The sequence below is a fragment of the Oryctolagus cuniculus genome, chromosome 3 (assembly GCF_964237555.1).
Source record: "Oryctolagus cuniculus chromosome 3, mOryCun1.1, whole genome shotgun sequence".
Lineage (NCBI taxonomy): Eukaryota > Metazoa > Chordata > Mammalia > Lagomorpha > Leporidae > Oryctolagus > Oryctolagus cuniculus.
Window position 1 is genome coordinate 125288667 of NC_091434.1, and position 21751 is coordinate 125310417.

General features: G+C 41.8%; 1 protein-coding gene across 1 annotated transcript in view; it reads right to left on the bottom strand.

Moving 5' to 3' along the window:
* The window catches only part of CNTNAP5 (contactin associated protein family member 5), a 985000-nt gene that overhangs the window by 454478 nt on the left and 508771 nt on the right, over positions 1 to 21751 (bottom strand). The window contains exon 8 of the mRNA XM_051848810.2: positions 16363 to 16627. Coding sequence (XP_051704770.2) covers positions 16363 to 16627 — 265 coding nt within the window. The remainder of the gene's footprint in view (positions 1 to 16362; positions 16628 to 21751) is intronic.

Sequence of the window (21751 nt, forward strand, 5' to 3'; positions counted from 1 at the left end):
CTGGATGGGAATCAGTAACTAGCTCAGCCAAAGGAACAAATGAGTCCCTAAGGGCCAAGGGCCCTGCTAGCTGCCTGAGTACATCAAGGAAGACAGTACAGGGAATGTAGCCTCTAATTAGAAATCTCTCATTTAGTCATTTTTAAAAAATATGTATTTATTTATTTGAAAGGCAGAGTTACAGAGACAGACAGATTTTCCATCCACTGGTTCACTACTCAAGTGGCCGCAATGGCAGGAGCTGAGCCGCCTATAGCCAGGAGCCAGGACTTTCTTCAGGTCTCCCACGTGCATGCAGGGGGCCAAGGTCTTGGGCCATCTTCTGCTGGTTTCCCAGGCAAATTAGCAGGGAGCTGGATTGGAAGTGGAGCAGCCAGGACACGATGAGGCACCCATATGGGAATGCCCGCACTGCAGGTGGTGGCTTTACTGTCTATGCCTCAGCACTGGTCTCTCATTTATCCATTTTTAGGAATTAAACTAGCCTAGGAAAAGAACTCACAGCATCAGTGGATGTCTTTGATTCTGAGGGCACATCACCATCCATTCCTCACTGTCTTTACTGTTGTCACTTATTGAGGGCTTGGTTGGTTGCTTGGTTATTTCCTTCTTTTTTATCTTTTTGATCTTTGCTTTCCATTTTGATTTGGCCATTTCCTACATGGGCTCCTGTCCACCAGGGCAACCTGAGGGCAAATCTTAGCTCTTCAGAGGACTAATTTTAGAACACATTTCATGTTGCGAGCTTCTAATAGTACCCATGCCAGGTTCATTAAGTCAGACTTCCAGGAGCGGCTCCAGTCCTTGGAAGGTTCCAAGATCCCCAGAGATTGAGTTGTTCAGCCAGGGTTGAGAACTACTCCATTAGGGATTTTCAAAAGAGAAAGAAAAAAAGCTAGGAACAACACCACTATTTTAAGGGAGTTGACCCCAGAATAAACTTTATGGCAAATAAAGTGGCATAGTCTTCTCTACAAATGTTTCTTTCCACCTGGGACACTCTCTTCCACTTCATTCTGCTAATAGAGCTAACATAACATCCCTGGAGATTCTCCTCAGTTTGGTTCTGAGGAAGACTATTTAAAGGGATGGGTGGAACTGCTGTTAATGATTCCAAATTGTGGAGTGCCAATTCTATCAGATTGCTTTTCTCCCAAGTGTCCCAGAGATAAACAGTTCTAAAAGAACACAGTGTTACAGCATGGAGAACAGGAAAGTGAAACCTGTGGGATCACAAACACCTTGATGGGGAATAGTTGCAAGGGGTAGAGGAGTAGGGGATTGGTGGCCATCTGGGGCACTATGCAGTGCATGGTTTAGGACCTGAGACTTAAAAGTTGGGATTTGTGTTCTGAGAAGAGAACTGGATAAAGACAAACATGGAATTTCTGAACTTTAAAGGAACATTGAGTATTACTGGCCCTCTCTCTGATTGCAGCCATTCTTCTTGGTTTCTCTGTGCAGGAGGAAGTAAAACTACACAGAGAAGCCAAGAAGAATCTATCTGGACCCACAGATCCTGGGTTTCCCTTCTCAGTCTACTACTGTTGCATGACAACATTTTGTCCTATCACATTCCATGGTTGTCCATTCTTCATCAAACTGAGTCTTTGGGTCTTTATTTCTGATCTGTCCATGTCATGTAAAACTAAACTTTGATTAAATAAATTTGTTAACCTTTGCTCTTCATAACCTGCCTTTTCTTATGGAAATTTGAGCCATGACCCTTACGATGGTCACAATTTTCCAGCCCAACATGTTCAATGTTAGTGATTAAGAAGGGAACAGATCATTTTGTATGTGCTCACACAGCATAAGTTTATATGTTCTTTCTGTATAGAAATATATCAGTGAATATAGAGCATCCTAAGATTGTTAAACCTCTTTCACCATGAATTGTATTCCAATAGATTAATCCTAAAATAATAACAGAGCTACAGTGAAGACTCACCATGAAAAAAGTCAAACCAATAACAGTATTTACAATAGCAAAAAATTCACAATTGTCAGTATTTCCAATAACAGTAGGTCAACTAAATCACAGTACAGTCATTGAAAGGAATTTCATGCAGCCATTAAAAATCACAGAAGTGAATGTTTAGCCTAGTGTTTGGACACCAGTTAAGATGCCCACATTACATATATGAGTATCTGGGTTTGACTCACTGCTCTAGTTCCTGACTCTGGCTTTTTTCTAATGCATACCCTGGAAAGCAGTGGTGATGCCATAACTGATGGGGTTCCTGCTACCCATTGAGGTACTTGGATTGAGTGTCTGGATTCCAGCTTCAGCTCAGCCAGTCCCAGATGTTGCATGCATTTGGGCAGGGGACTGGCAGGTAGAGGTTGGAGCACACACTCTCTCTCTCTCTCCCTCCCTCCCTCCCTTCTCCCCCCAATATATGTTTCTGTCTCTCAGCTAGAAAATAATCATGATGTCATATGTTGTTGATTTCCTGAAAAGTGAAAAACTCTGGCTAAACAGAATATGCTCTGTGTTTCTAACTTTGAAAAAGTTTGAAAATACTGGAATGACTTAGATTGAAAGAACCTCAATTTTATTTTGTTCTTTTTTCTATATGCTAATGGAATTCTCAAAGCTTCTAAAAATAAAAAGTACAACTTCTATAATTTATTAAAAAGAAAAAATAACACACCCTTTAAAGCTAAAATAAAGAACAGGGGAAGTTTGAGCATTTTCTCAATTGTACTCTTACTGTTTCTCCTAGGCCCTAGGATTCAGCCAGGACAACAGGATAGAAGTCTCCTTTACACAGAGAGATTTCAACAGGCTGTGTTGTACCTCCTTGTGAACCAAGTCAAAACTTAAAAGGTTTTCTCCAGAAAGGGGAAAGAAGAAGACAGTTTCCATTCTTGCCATTGTTCAATAGTAAAAACAGTGTGCAGTGCACACTACTGGTATTCAATGCCTAACATGTGCTATATGCATTAAATACAGAGTTCTTAATTCTCACAATATTCCTGGTTGACCTCACATTACAGAAAACCAGAGAGGCTGCCTGGGGCAGAGCCAGCATCCAAAGGGAGGTGGTCAGCACTCTGGATGGACTTCTCTCTTTTCACCACAAAGTCAATGTTGTGGTCTTCCTGGAGTCATTTTTTAGCCATGTACTTGTACAAAATTGTCTCCAGACATTTACAGAAGTCCCTTGGACAGGAGGTAAGAAGGATGAAGATAAGGTTGGTCGGAGTGGAAAATCTGTGGTTGAGAACCACTGGATTAAAGGAATAATTGTATTATGTCAAAGCCTTGATGTGTGCTTGCTTTCTCCCTCTCACTCTGCATGTTCTCTCTCTGTCCCTGTTTCTCTCTCTGTCTCTCTCCTTAGTTAACTTCCTAATTAGATATTGGTACTTCATTCTTCACCTCACACTAGTGCCTGTCTTTGTGCTTTAAAGATGAAGGAAGAGCAATCTCATAATCTAGTTGCAAGGTGTTAATGGACCTTTGCTCTTCAGTGGCTGTCCCAGAACCCTTAAAAGCCTGCCATCCATGCCAAGTCCAGGCCATCACAGCTGCAAACATGCATAGAGATACCCTCAGCCAGAGTATAGCCCCTGGGGAATTCTTTCTCCAACCCTGGAAATAACTTGTTACGGGTTTCTGTGATGTCTTTATCACCAATTATTCCTTGCTCAAGCCCCTGCCACTTATAATTTCTAGAAATTTAGACAGATTTCTTAATCTCACAAAAGTGGTTTCTTTATCTGTAAGGGAAAACAGAATTGACTGGTGTGGTGAAGTGTCTAGGTTTTATCTTTCCTAGAAAATCGAATTCAGCTGTTTTTTCCATGTCCCATCATACTTGCCCTTAACAGTTCAAGGGTAGTTTCAATTCTTGTGAGAACAAGTGGGGGAATATATAAATAATTGAATAAGGCAATCTTAAAATGCCAATCACATTGTAAAAGAACATATTACAATTACTAGTACCATTATGACACAATGTGGAACCCAAGTTCCGTTTTTCTTGGACACTTGTTAACCCATCAATTATCAGACTCTGTTAACTCTTCTCCACACAAAGTGGATTAAATTCCTATATTCCTTCAAAGACCCTCTCTTATTCTATGTCTTATCACTATAGTGAGGACTATTTATGATGGCCTCCCTCTTTCCCATGACTCCTGCCTTTTTCCGGTACAGCACCACTGTATACATTAAGCTGTCTAATGAGCAAGGTATTACCAACCTCATAAAAGTACTCTTCCAGCGGGTGATGAAGTGTAGGGAATGATACTCATACTGCTTAGCATGTATATTTGTTCCTTTTGCAATCAAACTTCCGTCTGTCCTGTCCATCTCATGTCTCCACAAAGATTCTCCTCTCTTGTTAGACTAGCTTGCTCATTATGCTCTGAGTAAACACAAAGCACTCATGGATTTCCCACTCTCAACCTCTGACACTGTGTTAGTCAGCTTTTTGTCACTACAATACCTGAGAGGAACTACTTACGAAGGAAGAAGGTTTATTTCAGCTCATAATTTTTGGAGGTCACAGTCCAACACTGGGCAGCACCATTGGTCAGACATCTGATGAGGCTGGCCATGGTAGAATGCATGAAAAAGAGCAATCACATAGCAAACCAGGAAGCAGAGAGGCAGGAAGCATACTCATTTACTCACTATGTGGTCTCTCCTTAAAAACTACCATAATTCAGGGCCAGCAATATGGCATAGCAGGTAAAGCTGCCGCCTGCAGTGCTGGCATCCCATATGGGTGCCAGTTAAAGTCCCAGATGCTCAGCTTTCAATCCATGTCTCTGCTATGGCCTGAGAAAGCAGTAGCAGATGGCCCAAACTCTTGGTCCCCTGCACCTGTGTGGGAGACCCCAAGGTATTTCCTGGTTCCTGGCTTCAGATGGGTGCAGCTCCAGCCATTGTGGCCAACTGGGGAGTGAACCAGCAGATGGAAGACCTCTCTCTCTCTCTCTCTCTCTCTCTGTGTGTGTGTGTGTGTGTGTGTGTCTCCTCTCTGTTTATAACTCGACTTTCAAATAAATCAATCCTCAAAAAATGAAAAGCTACCATAATTCAATTATGGGGCCAGCCTTAACTACCCAATACTCCTTGATCACTTTCAAAGTCTCCACCTTTAGAAACCGTAACCAGATTAATTTTTGTTCTTAACCCTTTAATTTAGGATTCTAGGGACCAACCTCTTAACACATGGACTTTTTATTATCCAGATCATAGCAGTTTTCTTATACTGCACTCTTTTAGTTCCCCCACTATTCAAATCCACCTCCCAGCGCTCCAAGACTAATTTGTGTCTCAGTACCTGCTCTCCTAACTTGTGTGCATAGGCAGTGAATGTTTGCTCTCTATCACGATGATCTAGCACAGTCAGGGCATATTGAAAGTACTGAAAGATTGAATGAATGAACAAGTGAATGAGTTAATAAATTAGGTAATGAATGAAACAGGATTTCCTTATGAGACGGTAGCCTAGCATTTTCTCTGTCTAAATTCCTTTAACATCCTCTGTCTGATGTATTCTCTTAGGTCATATTATTTACTGCCTTGTAGTATTAATTAACAATTTGCCTATATAAGTCTCCTCTCCCCAGTGGGATTACAAGTTCCTGGGGGTCAAATCTGAGTCATGTTTTGGTGTTTCCACTGGCTTTTAAAGGGCAGCGTCCTGCCCTCTCTGAATGTTCATTGATTAATTGAGCATCAGACCAGTCAAATCTCCACTGCCCAGTGTCAGCTCAGGGCCCTCTCATGCACATTGGCCATAAATCACAGGTTAAACCTTTCCTAGTTGCTAAAGCCTGGCTCATATTTCAAGGTAACCAGTATCCTGAGGTCCCTTGGTCAGCATATAAGAAAAGCAACATCTGGGTTTGCCATCCATGAGAGTCTAACAGACATGTGTGTGGTTGATGGTGAAGGAAACACTTTCCTGGTATAGAATTGAAGCTCAGCTCAATCATCCACATGATAAACGTTGACCTCAAAGCTTCAGGAGAGACATTTCCCTAACCACTTCATTACACAACTCCAACTCTGGTGTCCATGATCAAAATGCTGCCTCATCGTCTGCCAATTTTCCTTGACTTCTTTTCCCAGGTGTCTGAAGCTCCTATGGCATCTTCCACCTTGGAGTCTCCTTTTTCTTTTCTTTATCTTCCCTTACTGGAGCATCAGTTTCCTCTTTTTTGTCCAAATCTTCAAAGCCAAGCTTGGTTATTTCCATCTCTAGACATTTCCTTTTTTCTCATCCATCTTATTGTTCCTGCTTTGTTTTCCCAAGACATAAGCCTGTGTCCTCCTGCCTTTTGAATATTTCTTTACTGTCCCTCCCACCAGGGTCTCTGCACTTCTGGAGGGCAGTGCCCCCAGACCCATCTTGGAGCACAATGCTGGCAGAGAACATGGTTCCAAAGCTTTCTGAACTAAGCAGGAGAAAAGTGAGTTACATGAGAGAATTGTCAAAGTAGAAACTATGAAAGAACAATGAAGGTAATAGCAGGTATGGCTGGTAGGTTATCCTGCCATAATGATAATAACAATAATAATAATAAAAACTAGTTCTCTCGGTTCCTTTTCCAAGTAAAATATGGGGAAAGAAAAATGAGTTAAGAAATAAAATGTTTTCAATATCATTACCCAGATGCCTAAGACATCGCCATTTTGATAAACCTTCAATTTTTCTTGATATCATGAAGTTTGGACAATTTTATTTCTCAGTTTCTCATGAAGTAGAATCCGTCTTCATATTTCTGTCTTCTGAAACTCGAACTCTGGGCTCAAATAGACAGCTTGTGACAGTCACAGCCCCATGGCAGGCTATGTATTTGCCCTCTGTAATGGGATTTTCTCATCAACATTATCTTAGCTAAAGCACAGAGGCGTCAATGACAGCTTAATTGAAGCAGAGGATGAAGTTCACAGGCTGGCCATATTTACTGGATGCGCAGATGGCAGGTAGCTGCAAGCTGCTTACATGGAAAAGGGCAATATTTGGGGAACAGCTCAGTTAATTGCAGGGCTATAGCCTATAAGCATCTGGCTGCCAGGATTAATGAGGGTGAGTATTTCCCTCCTGTACTATAAGGCTCTCCAGGCCATCTCTCCACCTCTGGGAGACACATTGGCTTTTATCTAATTAGTACTTCCCCTGGGAATAGCTTATTCCTGCATATGACATGTTCCACAGCGTAAGTTGAAGATGATTGCCATAATATCAGTTTGTTAAAAATTACTACCAACTTTATTTTCATTGTCAAAATTGTATCCTCCAGAGAGGTTTGGTGGTCAGCTCCACAGGTTCATTCATTCAATTAGTCACTAATACATGCAACTAATACAGTTGTCCTTATCCCCCTGAGGACAATTCTAGAATGCTTATGGATCTCCATAGCTGAAATTTCAAGGATGCTGGAGTTCCTCATGTAAAACAGCATAGTATTTTCCTATAAATATAATATATATAATACCTAACATAAAGTAAAATCTATGTAAATAGTCGCTAGAGTATATTTTTAGAAAAATAGCAAGGAAAGAAGCCTGTACATTTTCAGTAAAGGTGCAATTTTAAAAATTCTTTTTGATCTGCAGTGGATTGCATTTATGGATATGGACTCCACAGATGAGGAACCTATGGCTTCAAAGGATGGACTGTAGTTGCTGAGGCCCCGTGGAAAGCAGGTGTCCTACTGGGCCCACGACAAATATGGAGGGTACAGCAGGTAACATTCGTGTTGACATGGGTCCTATCAGTATGGTGTAGAGCAAGGCATTGGTCAATCAATTATATAGGACATTGCTATGAGGTGAATGCCCCTGCAAAGTCATGTGCTAAAGTCCTAACCTCCAGTATATAAAACTATAGCTCTATTTTTAATGAAGGAAAGAATAATTAGTAAAAATATAAGGATTTTGTACCATTAAGAGAAGAGGATGCTATGACATGGACGTGATAGACATGCAGAAAAAGAAGAAAATATGAGGATGTAGGGAGAAGATGACCAGCTATAAGCCAGAGAGGCCTCAGGAAATGTCAGCCTTGCCAACACTTTGACTTTGAACTTCAGGCCTCCAGAACTCTGAGAAAACAAAGTTCTGCTCTTCAAGGCACTTAGTCTGCAGTATTTTGTTCTGGCCTCCGTAGAAAACTAATACTCACTAGGGAATTTCAAAATGTACACAGAAATGGAATTAAAACATAAATTTAGTTTGTAGCAAACAAATTTTGCAATCTCATGAGAGGTGTGTATTATAAAAAAAAAACTATGCACAGATTGCAAAATTTTTATGCACCAAAGTGAACTTATCATTTAATTTCATTTACCATGAACATTTTTGGAAACACTCTCATGTAAATACTTAGGACAGCCTTACAAAGGGGATATAAAAGTGTGAAAACAGGGATGTGGACTGCTTTGAGATTTCTTGAGATAATAACAATTGATACTGTGGGCAATGCTGGCCACTCAATGTTAAATAATCATCAAATTTATCTCAATTATGGCTGCTGGTACAAAGTTATATCATATCCTCTTATCACTTCTTGAGCTAGAAAAAAGAACAAGACAGTCACAGCAGTCTACCAAGTATAGAAAATTAACGACTGACAAAATGGATAGTTTAATTAGTGTTTTTGAATGCCTTCTCCCCAGCTATTACTATTTAAGGCATTATGGAAAAGCTGACAAATTACAAGGTGGATGAATATGTGAGATGAACAGTGTTATTTGCTCCTAGTAATGAAGTGAGAGGAGTTGAAATGACCTCTCCAAAAAGCCATTGGCCTCAACTGAAAAACCTCTCCCATGGCATTGGTTGATTTCTGCTCATGTCTCCTTTTGTTCGGGGACTCTGTTCTGTCCCAGGTGATGTTTTACTCTGTCTTTTCAGTTTGTAATCATTTAAAGCTGCCCAGCTGCCAGGGTCAGATACTTCAGTTTCAAGTCTGCCTCCTCCTTCTAAATTCCACTCAACTGTGCTGAGTTGTTGCTTTGAAAGCATGGTCTCTTTACATCCTGAGGTTTGTAGTCTTTGCTGCTTCCAGACACATCAAGGTAGTGTACTGTGCAAGACTGGGAAGCTCAGAGTGGAGGTTTTCTAATGAAAGACAGAAAGTTGACTCTGTGCCATATGGCTCACTCGCTGCCTGTTCAACTTTCTGAAGGGACATAAACACAAACAAAAACCCACATGTATGAAACTTTGTCCCATATCCAAAGATACTTACTATGTCCCTTCTTCGTTGTCTCAACACATGAAGTAGCTTGAATAATCACAACTGTTCCTTTATATATACACACATTCTGATAACCACATTCTGATAACTCCACTACCAACAGTCACACACATACACACAGTATAAAGGCACTAGAAAAAAGTCCATGGAAAACATATATATGAAAAAAAGCTATTCATGAGTTTCAAAATCATTTGCACTAAACATCTTTAAATTTCATTTTCCACAAACTGTTTGAAGTACTCTTGTACTCTATTGTTATTTAAAGAAGATTTTAAGAAGAAAATATTTCTCAAATACAGCACTTGACTCCTAATCCTCTATAGGTGACTGAGAGTTATAAGCAAGACCTTTCTTGGATACCCAGGCAGCTCATTCATAAGAATTATGCTCTCCAAGAGGACAATCTTACTTCCTTTATGCTGCAAAGTGCAGTAGAATTTGCAAAGTTGAGAAACATGACCTCTGACCACTAGGTTTACTTTGGATTCCCAAGTCAAGGGCACTTACTCATTTTCAAAGGAAGACTAATGATTTCCTTTCAGATAATAAGGGGACATGGTTGAGCTGCTATTTTCTTTCATGAACTCATAGAAAATGGTAAATGTGGCTTCAGTCATTCTAGACCAACCTTCCTCTGTAGCAAGAGGACAGAGCAAGACTATTAGCGTTCTTTACCTCAGTATAACACACCCAGGCTGTTCAGCCTAAGTTCTAGCTCCCTTGCCCACATTCTCTCTTTAGTGGGGAGCTGACATTTTCAGAAGCATTACAATAGAAAAATAAGTTTTAAAGACTGAAGACCTCTATTTATTTATTCCTATTCTTACTACTATGCATTTTCGATCAGAAAAATAAAAACAGCATTGAAATGTCAGATCAATTTCAAAACAATTAAAATGGTGACGCTTTTCTCTTAAGGGTACTTAATGTTTCATATGACATTGACACCATTATGACCCAATGCTTCTAAGAAAATGCATATTTATGAAATGTTCTGTAGTATTTCTTTTTGGTAGTTCAGATCGGTTTAGACAATGTCCATCAGCATTCTAAGCATATCTCAAAGATTCATTAAAGTGGAGACAGTGCTCTCATTAAAAACTGAATATGGTGTCTGTTGATCACCAGGCAGGTATGGGTTTTGAGTGATCCTTGTGAACATATGGCTATTGTGAGAGTGGTTCCCATGGAACATGGTCCTTCACGAGCAACAATAAAAGGCTGAGAGTTTGACATACATGAAGTGGAATCTCCAGATGTTTCCCCCTTCATTTGTAATTTACCTAAGCAGATATTCTGATTGCTGAAAGGGCAATGGCAAAGCTTCCTCTGCAGCAAGACTCCTTGAAGGGGCCGGCGCCACAGCTCACTAGGCTAATCCTCCACCTTGCAGCGCCGGCACACCGGGTTCTAGTCCCGGTGGGGCCGCCGGATTCTGTCCCGGTTGCCCCTCTTCCAGGCCAGCTCTCTGCTGTGTCCAGGGAGTGCAGTGGAGGATGGCCCAAGTGCTCGGGCCCTGCACCCCATGGGAGGCCAGGATAAGTACCTGGCTCCTGCCATCAGATCAGCGTGGTGCGCCGGCCACAGCACGCTGGCCGTGGCAGCCATAGGAGGGTGAACCAGCGGCAAAGGAAGACCTTTCTCTCTGTCTCTCTCTCTCTCTCACTGTCCACTCTGCCTGTCAAAAATAAAAAATAAAAAAGAGAAAAAGTTTAAAAAAAAAAGACTCCTTGAAGGTATTCTCTGTTCCAGCGCAGTGTCTTGATTTCCACATGTGATGACAAACATAGGGGTGACTAGAATGTAAATGGCCATGAAAAGTAGGGTAAAGTCTTTGGAAACAGATAGACCACTACTGAGTCAGAGCTCTTGTAACTTAGTGGTCTTACTCCCTAGATAATAATCTCACTAAGGAATCTGCACTGAACTTTAAAAATATCCACAAAAATGTGATACACACTCAGAAAGTATTTTTGTGAGGGTTGTATGTTGATGCACATTATTTGCTATAACCTGTTCTATACAGACAGCATTTGCTGAAGTGGACTAGAAGTCTACAAAGTCAATGGACTCCTCCTCCTGTGTGAATCCCATCAAACTCAATGCTGTTGTTTACATGTGATTTGACTCCCCAGCTCATGCAGACATTTAGTTCTGAAAATCATAAATTAATGGTGCTAGGATGGTGGAAACTCAATCCAATCATGGTGTGCAGAAGTGAGGGCTTTGGGAACTAGATTGATGAGGCAGAAAGGGTGAAGCCCCCGTGTGAATTCTAGGAGTTTTATAAGAGATCATGCGACGTAGATGATGAAATTGCTCCCAACAGCTGTTTCCTGGATTTTCAGGTGATTCTTCTGTATGCACTGGACCAGCCACTTCCCTTATCAGTTGCCAGAGCAATGGGGCTGTCCTGTCTTGGACTGTGACTCCCTAAATCCATGAACCAAAATAACCTCTTTCATAAGTAGCCCTGTCTCGTGTTTAGTTACAGTGATGAAAATCTCACACCTGAGAATAAGGTTACCAACTGAAATATTTTGGAAAAACACAACTTTAGATTCCAAATAGCCTACTTCCCTTAATAACCTATTGTACATTTGACAAGCACCATTTCCTTACATCTGAGTTATTTAAACAACTGACAGTATACATAATGAATATGAGTAGCAGCGGGACATAATGTAAAGGCCACGAACTTGAGAATTCAAAAAAGAAGCCCGAGTTGAATGCCTTCTGGTTCAAAAATACATTGTCGTCCTGTATTTTACTGCAACTTTATCCCAGAGAACAACTAAATCCAGATACCTTCTATTTTAAGGCTGCATTTAGTTTGCATGTCTCTCCCAGATCTCCAATTCAAAAAGCCCTAAATATTCCTTCTCCCTAAAAAGCCATGCACACAGTATGAAGCTCTGGATATAAGGAGGTAGGTGCCAGGCACCTCGGTGCTGCCTTTTCCATGGGAATTGACTTCTCTTTTGGATCTGAGGTGTTAGAAACACCTGAACTAGTCTACTTACATGTATTTTTGAATGTGTGGATTCACTAATCCATTAATAAAATGCGATGCCAACTTCTGTTTTATGTGATGTTCCAAGTGTCAAGGATAACCCCACTGACCCTCAAAATTATTAAGACAATTGTCAGTGTTTATTCAATGTTCATGTGAGGTTTCCATCTCTAATGAAGTCACTATGATCTCAAGTACTCTAAAAAATAAGTTTACTCAGAAATGTAAGGGAAGAAAGAGATGTTTTTGTTTCAGGGCTTGTGTCTGATGCAAATACTGGCATCCCATATTGGAGCACCACTTCCAGGTCCAGCTCCCTACCAATGTACCTGGGAAGACAGCAGAAGATGCTCCAAGTAGTAGGGCCCCTGCTACCCTTGTAGGAGACTTGGATGGAGTTTCTGGTTCCTGGGTTCACCATGGATCTAACCTGGCTATTGTAGTCACTTGGGGAATTAACCAGTGGATGGAAGATTTCTCTCTGTCTCTCTGTCTCTGTCTCTGTCTCTCTCTCTCTCTCTCTCTATTACTCTGTCAGATAAAAAAGAAACATGTTTTGTTTGAATATTTTTTTTGTTTGCCTCCATTCTCCCAAGTAAGTAAAGTCCTGTTTCATTTGTATAAAAAAATTTCAAATTTCCCAAAATGCAGGAAATTCCCCCTGAGGAGAGAATTATGCAAGAGTTTTCTGAGACAGATTTCAGGAATTCAGGCTGCACATTTTTAACACTTCCCTTTACTTGTTTCAATTTTTGAGAGACAGGTCTGTAATAACTGATAATTTCTTTCTCTTTCTGTAGCTGAGAAGTGTGGCAGCATTTACCACCTTCTCTCTCTCAGTCATAAACGCATTTTAATGGACTGACATGTGCTTAATAATACAGGCCGCACCTGGAGTCTTTACAGCAAAGAGCCGCCAGGGCCTGTACTATATTAAAACTGCATTTTTGACCTGGGGCCTACAAGTCTCTGTACTCAAACATCACGCTGATTAGAGAGAAACAGCCCAGTGCCAGCTCACATTTTTCTTCTTTAAATAAGGAGTATTGAGGTTTAACTTTTATAACTCTGAACATGAAAAATATTATAATTCTAAGTGATTAACTCACCTCCTTTACTGGAAATCTAATAAATTTTGCACAACTCCTCTGACTGCACAAATTTGCTCATGGCTTTTACGACTTCATAGAATGAGGCACCTTCTACCTCTAGGTCTTAAGTGAGAATGGAAGGATAGGGAATTTGTTAAATAGCTTTTCAACATTGCTGAGTACTGGAGACATGCTAATGTCATTTAATGGACATCATAGTCCTGCTTATTTATTTTATTTGAAAGGCAGAGACAGATAGAAAGTGAGCGACAGAGACAGAAAGAATGCTCCCACCTACTGTTTAACTCTCCAAATAATCACAACTGCTGGGTTTGGGCCAGAATGAAGCTGGGTGTTGGGAACTCAACCCAGGTCTTCCAAGCAGGTGGCACAGACCCAAATACTTGAGCCATCACCTGCCACCTCTCAGGATGTGTAGTAGTAGGAAGCTGTACTCAGTAGCAAAGCCAGTCTCGAACCCAGGCATACTAATATGGGATGTGGGCATCATAGGTGATGTCTTAACCATGATGGCAAACATCTATCCCCAACATTTTTTAAATCTCATGTGACAGGCAGTCTCTAAGATGATCAAACAATTCACATTTGATAACATTCATGACTGTACAAAGGCACTTCCACCTGAACATAGGCTGGACTTCATTATCCACTTAGAATGAGTGTACTATGACAGAAGAGTGATAGGACACTACCTCCAGTACTGGGTGCTCTCAGTCAGGTGATCTTTCTCACCTTCTCCAGGCTGCCTTCTGGAGAGGTCCATGAGAGTGAACTAGGCAATGAACCTCCTGAGGTTACCAACAGTCATGTGAGTTAGCCCAGGAGAAAATGTTCGCCCCATTAAGCCCCATCAACAACTCCACTGCAATCTCAAAAGAGGCCCTGAGCCAAGATCACACAGCCAAGTGGCCTATGCATGTCTTACCCATAGAAACTGAGACAAAGGAAATATTGCCTTTGATCACAGATTTAGGTGTTATCTATTATGCAGCTATAGATAATGAATCAACTCCTCTTTGCATATGAAAGAGAACTGAGAAGTTTCTCCAGGACAACAGAAAAAGAGACTTCAAATGTATCTATCTGACTCCCAAATCCAGGATCTCCTGCTTTGCCAGGGATTTAATTTGCCCTTTTTTGTTGTTGTTATTCCCTTATTGGCATTTGAGGCTCTCCATGGTCTGATCAGACCTTTACTATTAAGCCGCTTTTTATTTTTAGTATTTAAGACAATTTCCATTAATCTACTTGGATAATAAAACTCAAAGTCCAGTAGTAGAAGACAAGTATTTAAATCAAAAGGGAAAAAAACACTGTCATGTCATCCATGATAGATGATGTTCCAGGGTGCACAGCAGGGGATCTGAGGTAGACTCATGACTCAGGGAAAGCTCTCAAAGGACCTGTTGACCTATCATCAGGTGTCAGTCCCTAGCACAGCCCTTGGCATGTGGTTTGACCTCCACTAACGTTTGTCGACCTAGAAAGTACTGCAATTTGGAGGACAGAAGACAGTGAGATGACAAGTGGAGGCAGAAAAAGTCACTTCAATGCTCTATGTTGATCTAACAGCAGCTGGAAGAGTCAGAGTCTTGAAAACCATGACTTATTCTAAGATATGTTCCATGTTGGTGTATGTTAAGGTCTATCGTACATTGCAATAAAAGTCAGTGCCTCCCAAACAAGTTTTGGGGCTCCTACTGTTAAAGCAAGTTAAACCGCCTCTTGTGAACACTGGTGTCCCATATCAGAGTGCCAGTTTGAGTCTCAGCTGCTCCACTTTTAATCCAGCTCCCTGCTAATGTGCTTGGGAAGGCAGCAGAAGATGACCCAAGTGCTTGGGCCCCTGTCACCCATGCAGGAGACCTGGATGGAGTTCCTGGCGTCAGACTGGCCCAGCCCCAGCTGTTGTGGTCATTTGGGGAGTGAGCCAGTGGATGGAAGATGTATTTCTCTCTCTGTGTCACGCTGTCATTTAAATAAATAAATAAATACATCTTTTTAAAAAAGTGTTTGCTATACCCAGATGTCATATGCATTACTTATTTAATTCTTTCAAAACACACACATATATTTAACTATGTATATTTAATATATATATAATTTTATAATATGTTTTTAAAAGATTTATTTACTTATTTGAAACGTAGAGTTACAGAAAGGGGGTGGGTGGGGATCAACCTTCAACCTTCTGTCTCCTGGTTCACTCTTCAAATGGCCACACTGAACAGGGCTGGGCCACGCTGAAACCAGGGATTCGATTTGGATCTCCTCTGCGAGTGGCAGGAGCCAAAACCTCTGAGCCATCTTCTGCTGTTTTACAGGCTCACGACCAGAGAGCTAGATTGGAAGTGGAACTTCTGGGATCTGAGCAGAATCTCACAGGGGATGCTGCTATCATAGGAGGAAGCGTAACCCTCTGTGCCACCATGTTGATCCCTAAAATATGTTTTTTTAAGCTCGTTAATGTTTCCTTGAGACAGAAGAGAGGGCTGTATGAATTTCCAAGGTGATGTGACTCGAGAGGAAAACACAGACTTGTCAGCCAGACACATGCGTGTTGAAAGCTCAGCTCCATCACTCAGGAACTTGTAAGTGTGGAAGTCTTCCATGGCTACATGTCCTCATCTACAAAGTAGCAAATATTCCCTTCCCTGAGCCAGCATGTTGAGGAGTCCATACAGCACAGGTCCAGTCTGAGGAAGCTGTAGCAGGATGCTCTGTCAATGACCTGCCGTACACTAGATATTCCTGGGTAGGAATTCTTAATCCCACATGTCTGGTGAGGATGCTGATAGATAAGGAAATTTAGGCATTTGCTAAAATTTACCTAATTTGAAATTTCCTATTTTTTTAACCCTAATAAGAAAATAACATGCTGCTTCTACAGACTTGGACACTGGGTCTTCCTGCATGCCTTGAGTTGGACACTGTATGGGTCAGAACCTCCCTTCTCAACTTGGTTGAAGAAACCAGCTTAGCAGACATCAGCACACAGTACCTGTGAGGATTTCGGTGACGCGCTCAGTCATTTTCTGGATCAGGAGTCTCAGGATCCCGCCCTCCAGGCTCAGCAGCAGGGTCCCTGAGCCCTCAGACAGCTCTGTGGACAGAAGCACACCATCCTCGTTCCACGTTCGAAACTGGAAACTCACTGAGAGCCCATCAATTTGGGGGGTGCCAGGCAGCAACAAATAACTGCTGCTGGAGTTGACAAATGTGATGGGAACAATTTGTGGTTCGGAGCAGGAAAAAGTGACATTGCCCTGGAAAACAATAAAAAATCAAACATATATAAGCCATTTTTTATTCTGCATTCTGACAGCTGATATAAACAACCACTTGGAGCTGACCTTAATTTCAGGATCATTCCACATTCAGCTGCGAGATCTTAAAGGGGGGAAAAAAGTCAGCTTTGCTCAGAGACATCCACAGTTGTTTTTTCTTCCTGTGTGAAGGATCACAGTGCTATCTGTGAAGAGGGCCATATGAGACTCCAGGAAGGGAGGATGGTGGGACATGAACATTTTCTAGGGAATTTAAGATGTAAAAATAATTACACTCGCTCATCACATAAATCCGTATGGCATGCCAACCATGTGCCAAGCGTTTGGGACGGTTTTTAAAAAGATGCACGTGGAAAAACTTTGTTACACAGTGAAATGTGCTAAAAGAGAGACAGAGCCCAGCTCTCATGGGAGCCTGGCAGAAGCAATAACGAGATAAGCAAAGGTTTAGCGAGGAGGTGAGGTTTATATGGAACGAGATCGGGGGAGCCGAGGGGGTGATTGAGCCCTAGCCAGGATGAGTCTGTGAGCAAAGACTTGGAGAAATTAGCACAATGACATTCCTGGAAAACTGAAGACACCGTTTCATTTGCAAGTAATAAGTAGGGTAGGAAGGTCCAGGGAATATGAAGGAGGAAAGGTTAGGAAGGTGATTACAAACTGGATGTGGAAGCACTCTGATGCTTGCAAAATAGCTTCCTTTCAAAGTTTAGAAACAGTCGAGTACATGGGCCACAGTTTCAATTTGCTGAGAGTATTTTCAGTAACAGGTGGTGCAGATTGGGAAATCCTGGACTTGGGAATACAAGGTGTGTACACAATAGAAGCACAACGAAGAAGAAAATTATTCTTTGTATAAGCAAGGGTGGAAATGAGTCCACGTTGATCTGAGAATAACTAGGGTTAATTTCTACATCAGGAAGTTATGGGAAATTAAGGAATGAACACATGTGCCCACCTGGGCCATGTGCTTGGGTCACTTCCAATAGATAAGTCAGGAGAAAATCTTTAAAATTGTGAATATGTATTCTATCATGAAAACCATTTGGAATTCATATTGCAAACTCCATAGCCAGCCACATCCTATTTCCCATTCCTATCATTTGTCTCTTTTATGTTCTGGGCATTCATGTTCACAGCCATGCAGTGAGTTGGTTTGGGTAAGCACATCCAAATAGCCACGGATATTTTGTTTCAAGGCCACTGAACACCAGCTTTTGCACAACACCCTGGCTCAGCCTTTTTCAGCTTCTCCCATAGCCAGCATCGCTATGCAAAAAAGTTAGGGCTTCTACACTACCTTGAGTGGCTGCCTGAGGAGTGGGAGTTTGTCCCAGTGGTTCAAATGCCTACTCCCACATCAGATTATTTAGATTTGATAACCAGTTCCATCTCTCAAATCTAGCTTCCTGCCAATGCAGATTCTAGGAGCTCATGGAGATGACAACTGATTGTTTCCCATCCCAATTGGGATTCCTACATCCTATATCCCAGTGCCTGGAATCAAGTTCCATCTGTACTCCTGATTCCAATGTCCTGCTATTGTACACTCATGAGAGAGAGCAGGATAGAGTTCCTGGCCCCTGGCTTTGGTCTTGGCCCAGCCCCGGATGTTGCAGTCATATGCGGAGATGAGTTATCTGATGGGAGCTCTCTTCCTCTTTCTGTTTCTCTGTCTCTTTCAAAAAATAAAAACTATAAAAGAGTAATCAAAGGAATGTCTACCTGAATTCAGTTTTCCACTGAAGTGGCAAGATGCAGTGTAAGATAACTATATGACTCTCAGTCCTAGTATTTCTCACCCTTAAATTCAACTATAAAAACCCCTTTCCCAGAAAAACATTCCTAGGTCAGCATTATATGCATTTATGAGTCTTTTATGGCTGAAAACAATTTTTACCAATAGTACAATTCTAATGATTAACTCTTCAATTGTGCTACCACGAGCATATTCTCACATGAATTCTTGGTTGCAGTGATTCAGGTATTTTCTTCTCTTTAGGATACAGCTCCAGAAGCTCGTTAATGAGTCAAAGGGAAAAGCACTGCTAATTCATCAAGAAATTGCTTGCAGTTAATACTGCCCACCATGACAGGCAGTAGGCTTAGCATTTACATATACATCTTGTGAATTGTGCACAACATGTGCAGAATGTGTTATTCTCTCTGTTTCAAGAATGCACAGCTGGCTGTAGAGAAAGCATGTGACTTAATGACAGCCATAGACCTTCCTCACAGGGACAATGGTGGAAGACAAACCCATACTTGTCTGATGCAGAGCACTTTTATGTTTGGCCACCATCTCTGATACCTCCCTCCTCTACCCTGGGTGCCACCATGTTTAAAGGTCCACCAACCTGTTTATGATACATTATAGATGTTTCAATTTGCATGTGTGCATTTGTACTGAGTTTCTTTTCAACAATAAAAACAGGATAAACCTGGCAGCTGTTAACTACAGTTGCAACCCAGCTCTATCATGGGCTGGTGTGACCAGTCTTTGCACTTGATGGTGTGCCACAAGAAAGTCATTTGCTGAAAGGGCTTCCAGAAGATTGTATAAATCAAACTCTTCTTTCCTGAAACAATGACATGGTCTGAGACATAGATGTAAATTTATCCTCCAATAATATTCTCTTTTTTAATTTTAAAGGTAGAGTTAGAGACAGTGAGAGAGAAAGAGAGAGAGAGAGAGAGAGAGAGAGGTCTTCCTTCTGTTGGTTCACTCCCCAAATGGCCACTACGGCCAGTGCTGTGCTGATCCGAAGCCAGGAGCCAGGTGCTTCCTCCTGGTCTCCCATGCAGGTGCAGGGCCCAAGCACTTGGGCCATCCTCCACTGCCTTCCTGGGCCACAGCAGAGTGCTGGACTGGAAGAGGAGCGACTGGTACTTGAACCAGTGCCCATATGGGATGCCGGCACTGCAGGCAGAAGATAAACCAAGTGAGCCATGGCACTGGCCCCCCAAAATTCTTTATGAGCAACCTATGTAACCTACTTACACATCTTATTTTTACTTTTGCATGGATATTTTAAATTTCTTCCTAATGACACTTATCTTAGCTCCCAGTGGAATCTGTGCTCCCTGAATTGCAATTCTAAGACCCCAAATAAATGGCTATTTGCTTAACAGATCATCTGAGACTCTTTGGATGACAAAAACATACCCACTGATGGCCAACTAACTGTGGTAGGGCTGTTATGTGGACGAAGTAAAATGACGGATGCTCTCCAGAGGAGAAAGGTTAAGAGATAGTAATAACTATTTTTCTTTTTACTTTCTGAGGTCATTATCACCTCTTGTGATGACACGAGTGCAGCTGTATTCAAAGTTTCAGGGGGAATAGTTTGAAGTGGTAAGGATGATGAAGGCTTTGAAAACTGTAGGTGATCAGGGCTGCACTGTGGCATAGCCGGTAAAGCCATCGCCTGAAGTGCTGGCATCCCATATGGGCACCAGTTCAAGTCCTGGCTGTTCCACTTCTGATCCAGCTCTCTGCTGTGGCCTGGGAAAGCAGTAGAATATGGCCCAAGTCCTTGGGCCCCTGCACCTGCATAGAAGACCTGGAAAAAGCTACGGGCTCCTGGTTTCAGATCAGTACAGCTCTGACTATTGTAGCCAATTGGGGAGTGAACCAGTGAATGGAAGACACCCCCCCACCCCCGTCTCTCTTTCTCTCTCTGTGTAACTCTGACTCTCAAATAAATAAATAAATCTTAAAAAAAAACTGTAGGTGATCATGAAAATTCCTCTTTCCCTTCTTACTTCAAAACTCAAGTTCAGCTCACCTGAGCCCTCTTCTCAGTTCTCCTGCTTTAGAACCATGGAAGGTTGGCCTCAGATCAGTGGAGGACTCCAGGCACTGAGGTGCTGTCCTACTCAGTCAGTTCACTCACACCCTTTTCTCAGCTTCCCTTTCTTGCATTGTTTAAAGGGCCCAACTTTGCAGAGGAGCTCAGAAGTTAAGGCGCCCAAGGCCAGCACTGTGGCTTACAGAGTAAAACCACCACCTGCAGTGCCAGCATCCCATATGGGCACAGCTTCGAGTCCTGGCTGCACCACTTCCGATCCAGCTCTCTTCTATGGCCTGGGAAAGCAGTAGAAGATGGCCCAAGTGCTTGGGCCCTTGCACCCGCATGGGAGACTTGGAAGAAGCTCCTGGCTCCTGGTTTCGGAATGGCCACAACTCTGGCCATTGTGGCCAATTGGGGAGTGAATAGGCAGATGGAACACCTCTCTCTCTCTCTCTCTCCCTCTCTCTCTCTCTCTCCCTCTCTCTCTCTGTGTGTGTGTGTGTCTCTTCTTCTCTCCCTGTGTAACTCTGACTTTCAAATAAATAAATAAATCATTTTAAAAAAACAGAAAATGTGATACACACACACATACACACTGTGCAATACTACTCAGAATGAAATCTATCTTATGAGAATGAAATCCTATCTTTTTCAACAAAATGAATGCACTGGAAGCCATTATGCTCAATGAAATAAGCCAGTCTCAAAAAGACAAATACATGTTTTCTCTGACATTTGGCAATTAACATAGAATGCCAAAAACACATTGGAATGAAATGGATATATTGTGATATGATTGTTGTCTTTAGCATTGCTTATACTCCTCTGAAATTGTGGTCTTCTTACTTCTTACTTGTTGAATATATGCTCAGTGGTGAATTAAACCTGTGGATATAGGGTATATTGCAATTATGTTTTTGCAAAAACTGATGAAAGGAAGGGAGGGGAGGGAAGAAGGAGGATTGGGAGGAGGGAGAGAAGTGTGGTTGTCTGCCTGGAATTGTACTAATGGAATGTATGAAAGCTGTCCTCTTTTTATTAATTTTTGAAATGGCAAAAAAAAAAAAAGAAATCCCTTCTATGTCAAATATGCCCCAGTTTTCCAGGAGAATGTGTGTTCATCGCTCATCTCTCATGCCATAGCTGGTATGTGCTGCTTCAGCTGACATTCCCATCTCAGCTGTCCTCCTTGCCAGCAAAGGAGCTGCACAGTGTTGAGCAGAATGACCACCCACCCCATCCAGTAAGGTGGGAAGGAAGAAGAAAACACTAACTATGTGTAAAAATGCTACTTTTGAATTCAACATGG